At 30.4% G+C, this 8123-nt stretch overlaps 1 protein-coding gene and 1 non-coding gene across 2 annotated transcripts; one reads left to right on the forward strand and one right to left on the reverse strand.

Annotated features, from left to right (window-relative positions):
- Positions 1-320: 320 nt before the first annotated feature.
- On the reverse strand, positions 321-537 carry LOC112941741 (small nucleolar RNA U3). Its single transcript, XR_003247314.1, has one exon. It is a non-coding gene; the product is annotated as a small nucleolar RNA U3 (small nucleolar RNA).
- A 4572-nt stretch (positions 538-5109) lies between these two features.
- Positions 5110-6128, forward strand: LOC101267816 (protein PAL OF QUIRKY-like). The gene is made up of 2 exons (XM_004241495.5): positions 5110-5351; positions 5419-6128. Exons 1-2 carry the CDS (start codon positions 5213-5215, stop codon positions 5859-5861), a joined length of 582 nt encoding a protein of 193 aa, XP_004241543.1. The 5' UTR covers positions 5110-5212; the 3' UTR covers positions 5862-6128.
- The last annotated feature ends 1995 nt before the right edge of the window (positions 6129-8123 follow it).

The raw sequence follows: 8123 nt of genomic DNA on the forward strand, positions 1-8123 counted from the left end.
GACAGCCATGAGACCATCTTAGACCCGAGATCTCCGGTCTAAGAACGATCATCTACTGCATCCACAGCTCGAGGAGCTATGGAAGGCTGTTAATCACGCTCTAGTCACCATTACTATAACAACAAAAGATTAAAGTATCATACCCCAACAAAAAAGATCAAAATGTGTAGTCTATGCGCGAAGACAAAAGAAAAAGAAGGGAGTCTGTCAGACAGCCATGAGACCATCTTAGTATGCCCGAAGACAAAAGAAAAAGAAGGGAGTGTGTCAGTCAGCCATAAGACCATCTTAGTATGCCCGAAGAAAAAAGAAAAAAAGGGAGTCTGTCAGACAGCCATGAGACCAACTTAGACCCAAGATCTCCAGGTCTAAGAACGATCATCTACGGCATCCACATCAAGGAGCTATGGAAGGCTGTTAATCACGCTCTAGTCACATGGCCATGCTTCATCAACCAGACTTGGATTCCTGTCTTCTTAGAATTTAAGAATACGGTGGTACGAGCCTATAGAACAGATCCTGTTCAAGTAAGGTCGTGACATAGGCTGTTGGAATGGAGAATATAATGCTGTAGCTTTTGTGTTCCGCTTCCGATGTGGGAGTAGTATATCGGCCCGTCTCGCAGTCAACTGAAATACAAATTAATAAATAGACCTTACTCTTTTTTTTAATTATTGTTTTATAGAAAAAATAATTAAGTACTAATAATTTTATTGTAAGGTCATCAATCTTGTAAAAATTATCATTCCTAAAACTCTCTGTTCTCTAAAGAATCATAAATCAGTTATTATAGATGAACTTGTGTTCACCATATGCAATATTATATAAAATAAGATTATATATGACAAGGCTCGTGAGATGGGTTGGGTTGGCAACAAAAGAGATAAACAAAGAGAATATATTTGTCGATTTCAAAAGCTATAAGAAAAGTTAAATATTATCGACTCATCTACGTCTCATATTAACAGAGGAGAAAACTTTAATTTTACAGATAGTTATATTGAAATGGTATTGCAAAAATTTTGTTTAACCGTTCGGGCGATATATGGGTGGCAAAATTAAGTCCAAACCCACCCAACTTTACTCAATCCATTAAGGTTTGGGTTGGTTATTAACTCTACAATCTCAATCCGACCCATTAAAAATTGAATTGATATTTCATCCAAATTATTTTTTGAGAAATCTTATCAAAATATTGTTAAAAAACTATTTTTTGATTTATATGTTATATATAGTTATAATAATGAAAAGAATAATTTTATTTGATACTAAAAGCTTGCAAAATAACAAATAAAGTTATTCAATTTAGTAAAAATTGGGATTTGATTATTGACCCGTTACTAATTCGTTCTGATCCAATCCATTTTGGCCCAAACAAATTTAATTGGATTGAATCTTAACCCATTTTGATCCATTCAAATTTAACAGATGGAGTCCAATTACCACCCTTACGGAGATATAAGTTAAATGTTAAACCAACCATATAATTTTATGTTAGTATTGTGCTCTCCAGATGTGCTTGTTTCACCCTTTTTTTCTTAACTTAGACAAGATTTTTTTTAAAACAACTCTGACCAAAAGAAAGAAAAAAGAGAATAGCTCAAATGGCGCGATCTAAATCTCAATGTTATTAAAAATAGGCATGATATTGGTCAAATTTTTGTCTTTTTAACTCTAAAAAAAGTTATGACAATTAAAAATAAAAGAAAAAATTATTATATAGTTCCATAATAAAATCATTTTAATGATTTAAAATGTATTTATTGGTCTATTCATGTAAAATCGTCTAATATATGAAGTGCAAGTATACATTCCCCAATTTTTTAAGCTTCCTTTCTGTTCACTAAATTGTCTATGGGGGGTTCATTCACACACAAACATCCAAATAAAGCCAAAAAAAGAGTTACGTATTCGATTTGTTTTTAAGCAAAATAAAACAAATACGTGCATTTTAATGGTTGATTATTATATATTTTATTTTAGTAAGAAAATTTAATATATTTAAATTTTAATTGAATTGCTATAATTATTTTAAATTTTGAGCAGGATTTATTATCCTTGTATTATTTACTAGTGGGCATAGTATATATATTGAATTCTAAGATTAGCTTCAAATTTTAATTTGACCTTCAACTTTTATAGTGCACAAACAAATACTTTAACTATTCGACTTTTAAATAAATAACCATGGGATTTTTGGAGCCAGAGAGAGTGAAATGTAAACGCTCTCACGTGTATTAGTGAGTCACTCAATAACTGTCAACTAATTAAATATTTTACACGTCCATCTTAGAATTAAAAATAAATAAATTAAAATGAGATTTTGATTTGGAAATATAAAAATATATATATAAGGGATTCATTAAGGGTAGAGTTGTCATTTCAACATTTTTTTACTGTTGTGGGCTTCAAAAATTACTCCTAACTCGCGCGAAATACGTGCACATCACGCGTTTTGTCAGGTAGAATTCGTGTGCTTATTTATTAAAAGGTTGGATAGTTAAAGTCCATATTTGTGCACTATAAAAGTTGGAGATTGAAATTAAAATTTAAAACTAATTTTAGTATTTAATATATGTATTTTATCTTTAGTGCATTCGAGATTGTTATAACATTTTTTAGCTCTAAAAATTTCAAACATATTTACGACATTTTTTCCCTAATACTTTTGTCCATCAACACTCCTTTAAAGATATCTTTTATTTGAATAAGACGCAAGAATCTTTGATATTATGGTAAAATTATGTATATGAATTATCATAGATTTTACCAAACAAACTTCATAAATAATATTTGAAACTCTAAATTCTACTATTGGTACTTCATATATCTATTTAATTCTTCCTTGATTTAAAAAACTAACTTAAATCAATTTAAAAGTAATAGTTTACTTCTTTTCTTGATAATATTATTATATCAATTTTCTAATTGATATGACTGATATGTTTAAGGCTAAAAAAGGATAAAATTTATTTGGGGGTTTACATTAAAATCAGATCAATATATGCATATTATTTTTTAAATTAGTAGTTTATTTTACTTTATTAGATCACGTTATAATACATTTTGTATTGATTTGATGTAAACACTCAATGTATATAATTTTTTTTCGCTAGAAAATTAAAGAGCATTCTAATATATTCGCTATAATTTAAATTTAAAATCATAAAATTGATTATTTTTTTAAAATTCTGTGTTAAATAAAATGAAATTATTATTTTTGAAACGGAAAAGGGTCAAAATTGTCACTGAACTACCCTCCATTAAATTTTGGGATCAAAAACACCCCATGTTATCCTAGGAGACCATAAATACCCTCAAGAGTTAACATCCCAACTTTTTAGGGGTCGTTTGGTATAAAAAAATAAAATAACGCGTGAATTAGTAATGCAGTGATTAGTAATGCATGGATTAGTAGTGCAGGGGTTAGTAATGCATGGTTTATTTTTATTTAGTGTTTGGTTCATTGTTTCCAATCCCAATTTGTATTTGAAATTAAATTCTTTAAAAATCTCTTTTTCAATTGTACCCTTATAATATTATGTAAGTGGGTCAAGGTAGATAGTTATCGGAAAATATTTCTTTTATGACATTCTAACTAGCTATGAGAAGAATAATTTTGTTGTCATGTTTTTAATTTTCTACTTGAATTATTTGAGGATAAATAGCTTTCATCTTAATAAATTGATCACTAATAAAATGTTAATTTTAAATTTTAAAAAGATAAACCAACTACTTTTAAAATTATAAAAGACGGTCAATAATTGGAAAATTGAATAAACCATGTACATTCACACATAAAAATTTTGCAAGTTATAATTTTAAAATGTATGTAATTTTTTTAAATAGTTCAAAATACGAATAATTAGTGATATATTTGTCTTTTAATTAGTAAATGTTAAATAACTCACTTATTAAATTTGTATTGATTTGAATTAGGTATATTTAGTTACAAATAAGTCTCTCTAAATAATTTGTAAACTAATTTATTTAAATAATTTTATTAGTACAAATATAAAACATAAAATTAAGAAATTAAAATAAAAATTAAAATGATTTGAGGGATATTTTTTTCTTTATGTGCTTATCCCATGGTATTATATCCTATGTATTACTAATACCTCCAAATGGAAGGTATTAGTAAAACATCACATAATATCATGTAGGATGTATTAACTAATCCATGGATTAGTTATACATAGGCTTACATTCTCACCAAACACAGTATTAAATTATACCACATCTAATACATGGATTATTTCTTTTAATACAGCCTACCAAACGCCCCCTTAGTGACATGCCATGCCATGTGAGACTTATCCCTCCATCTAAAGGTTATGAGTGACTTTTTGTGACGATAAAATCTATTTTTTCAACAAAAAAATATGATAATTTATTTTCGATTGCAACCTAATTTTCTAAAATAAATAACTTACAATATTAATATTAAAAACACCCAATATTATTACGAAAAATCATGAAATTCTTTCTCGATTCATATCTCCTACTAGATAATGTATCATTGTACATTTTATAGATTAACATATAACATAAAAATAAAACATGCAATGTCTTCAAATTTCTACTTAATCAATATCATTTTTGTTTTTTTTTTTAAATAATAAAGAAAAAAACACAAATCAAAATTTAATGTTAAAAACTTTTAGTGACAATTTTTTGAGTTTTTGTGGCAACTATTTTCGCCACTAAAAGTGTAGTTCTTTTGTAATGAATCCTAGTTGGCAATGTTTAAGTGGAAGGAATAGTCCACATAGCTTTCCTAGTCAATAAAAATATGAGGTGTTAACTCTTAAGGGTATATATGGTCTCTTAGGTTAATAGTAAGAGCATTTCTGATTTCAAAATGTAACGAAGGGTATAAGTTGTCTATGTCACATAGTTCAAAGACAATTTTGATCTTTTTTCGTTTTTGAAAAGAAGAATATCAAATTACCAGCAGGCCCTTTCTTCTTCCACCAGGTGGTATATGCTGAGCCTAACACCTCATCGACTCAGTCACTCGTCACACCTTAAGTGGACCCACCTTTAATTTCCCAAAACGCCCTCGTCAGTCGTCGCGTTTTCCTCCCCCTATATATAAGCTTTTCCCTCGGTCCCAATTCAAAACCCTCGAAATTTCAGATTTCTCTAGAAGCTTCTTTTCATTCTTCCGACCACAATTTCCGATTTCAATTGCTCTTTTCGCACGAGCATGAGTCAGTCTACACAAATCGTCAAATTCCTCTACAGTTACGGCGGTAGAATCCTTCCTCGTCCCTCCGACGGCACACTCCGTTACATCGGCGGTTTTACTAGAGTCCTTTCCGTTGATAGATCTATTTCATTTGCAGGTTTGTTTATACATTCATCACTTCGATTTTGTTTAGTTAGAAACTGATTGAAATTTGACTGATGCAGAGTTGATGGTGAAGTTTGGAGAATTGTATGGATCGTCTATGCGTTTAAAATGTAAGATGCCGACAGAGGATTTGGATGTTTTGGTATCGATTACCTGTGACGAAGACCTGGCTAATGTGATTGAAGAGTACGATCGAGTTTCAGCAATGACGAATACAGAGATGAAGATTAGGGCGTTATTATCTCCAATAAATTTGCCGAAAAAGGACTCTCGTCCGTCTTCGCCAATGTCTTGCTTTGATTTTGCTGCGTCGAGCTTGAAGCCCGGAAAATTCGTCCAGTTCAATTCGCCTCCGTCGTATGCGGCGGCGCGTAGACTGTTCTCACCAGTTGTGGGTTACCCGACCGGGAGACGAACAGACGGCGAGGAGCTTTACTATCCGTACTGTGGACAGGCAGGCGTCAAGCCTCTGTATAACGTTGTTCCTATCCATTGCCAATAGAAAAAAGATACCCGAGAGGTAGAGGTAGTTACAGTATTGCCGGAGAGTTGTTTACATAGATGAAACGAATCTCCTTCCCACCCACAAAAAAGGGTCAGATAAACAAAATATTCATCATCACATCAAATAACAAAAAGACTCATTCAATATAATATTTTGATGCTTGATTCAAATTGTATATTGCTTGAGATTATTGCTTATTCAATTGTGAGCTCGATTTAGGATTCGAGCTGATATATTGTTATCTAAATTCTATGATTGGCGTTTTGTTGCTCTGGGTTGTCTATATGGCACAATCCCTCCATCGTTGAGCTTTACCCATGGTGAGCAAGTGGTAAGATCTGAGTACATCTATTATAGTTATTCACTTGTTCTTGTTTTCTTGAGTGTTAAAACTTAGAACGAAGGGTGAAGATATATACTTCATTTATGTGAGGGCTTGAAATAGATTATGGGGTTGTAATCCATATTATAAATATATCTTCACCTCTCATTAGATGATTTGAATGCACGTTTTATGTATGAAATTTATTTTGTCGAGAAATCATCTTTCGATGCATATTTTAGGGTATAAATTGATTTAATTAAATTTCAATATGAATAACGATAGTGAAAAACAAAAAAATAAACGGGATTTTGAAAATCAAGAATTCATGAGCCATTTGTTTTTATTGGGACAAATTTGGTTTATAAGTGCTATAAATTATTTGTTTTTGATTTATATGGCATATCTTGATTTAAAAACAAGCTTTAAGAAGTGATATTTTTTATAATTATGATATTAATATAATTACAAAAGCATGTGATGGGATATATTATGAAAAATTTGCAACTATCATTTACACGAAGATGCATGTCTGCTTATTTTCTAAGTAGTCCGCAGTGAGTATAGTATATACTAATGACTTGATGGAGTGGCTGTGTTACGATACATAGAACCTTGGGAATATAAATAACGTATGGAGAGGATGAATCTAACAAAATGACAAAGTGAATTTTATTTCACCGCAATTCAAGTGTTAAAAGTGTGGGTTTTTCTTTTTGGGGGAAAGAGAGGGATACACATGCTTCTTAATTATTTCATATTTTCAATCAATCAAATTTACCCATCCTTTGTGTTTTTTACTCACTTTACCAACTCTTGATATAAAATAAGAAAAAAAAATTAGTTAAGCTAATTTAATTTTAAAAATTAATTAAATTAATATTGAAGAAATGAATTCTTTTTTGACTAATAACTTTATAAGATAGAAAAAATTGTTAAGTCGCACGTCCATGAATAAAATAATTATATTTTTTATATGGATTTAATCAATCTTCTTATTACCAGAATTTTGAGGTGAACGTGAGATGAAGTGTTACGATGAACATACACAATACTTTTATTACAAATTAATTTTTAGATTGAATTTGACTTAACGATTAATTTTTTACAAACATAAATTATAAACTTACACAATGTTTTCATATGAATTAATTTTTAGATTGAGTTTGACTTACTAATTCATTTCTTTTACGAACATCATCAATAGTAAATAGTAAAAAAGTAAGTAATTAGCCAACCCAGCCATGTGCAGCCACATGCCCTACGCTTCCCTAATTCCACAAACTCCACATCTTTCATGATTAAATTCAGTAAATACAGCCATACACAGCTTCACTCTTCTTCTTCTTCTTCAAAAAAAAAAATCAAACATTTTCATAATCTCTCCATCAAATTAAGTCAAATCTCAAGTAAAACAAAAGATGAAGGTCACAATAACCACAAAATCTTTCTTAATTTTGATCCTAATATTGATATCTTTCTTAGATTCAATTCCATTTCTTGTTATTAGCACTGTCGTTCTAGTGGGAACAACAGTACTAATTGTTCTAGCAGTACGAACCACCATAATAACATGGATTATGGTGCTCGTACTGCTAGCATTCACTCGTAAACGCCGTAGGGGCGTAGTGAAGGATGGTAAGTCGATCACGTCTGAGGTGGCAATGTATGCGGCCAACGTTGTGTTTAAAGAGAGGGGATTATTTGCTATCACCGGTACTGCTATCATTCTCGGTTTCACTTCTATGGCATTATATTGTTAACAACAATTATTAAATCTTCGTTTCATTTTAAGAGACACTTTTATCTTAGTTTATCTTTCAAAAAAAAAAGTGATTGAAATATCACAGTTGCTGTAAAATCTAACATCCACAATTTGTAAATATTTGGATACAATGAGTACTCACTTTCAACACATTTTGAACTTAAAAAGCACA

Source organism: Solanum lycopersicum, chromosome 6 (assembly GCF_036512215.1).
Source record: "Solanum lycopersicum chromosome 6, SLM_r2.1".
Lineage (NCBI taxonomy): Eukaryota > Viridiplantae > Streptophyta > Magnoliopsida > Solanales > Solanaceae > Solanum > Solanum lycopersicum.

Bases quoted from the DNA above. Each gene is read 5' to 3' on its own strand.
- LOC101267816 (XM_004241495.5), top strand. From the start codon at position 5,213: ATGAGTCAGTCTACACAAATCGTCAAATTCCTCTACAGTTACGGCGGT. The intron at 5,352-5,418 runs GTTTGTTTATAC...TGACTGATGCAG, and splicing joins TAGATCTATTTCATTTGCAG to AGTTGATGGTGAAGTTTGGA.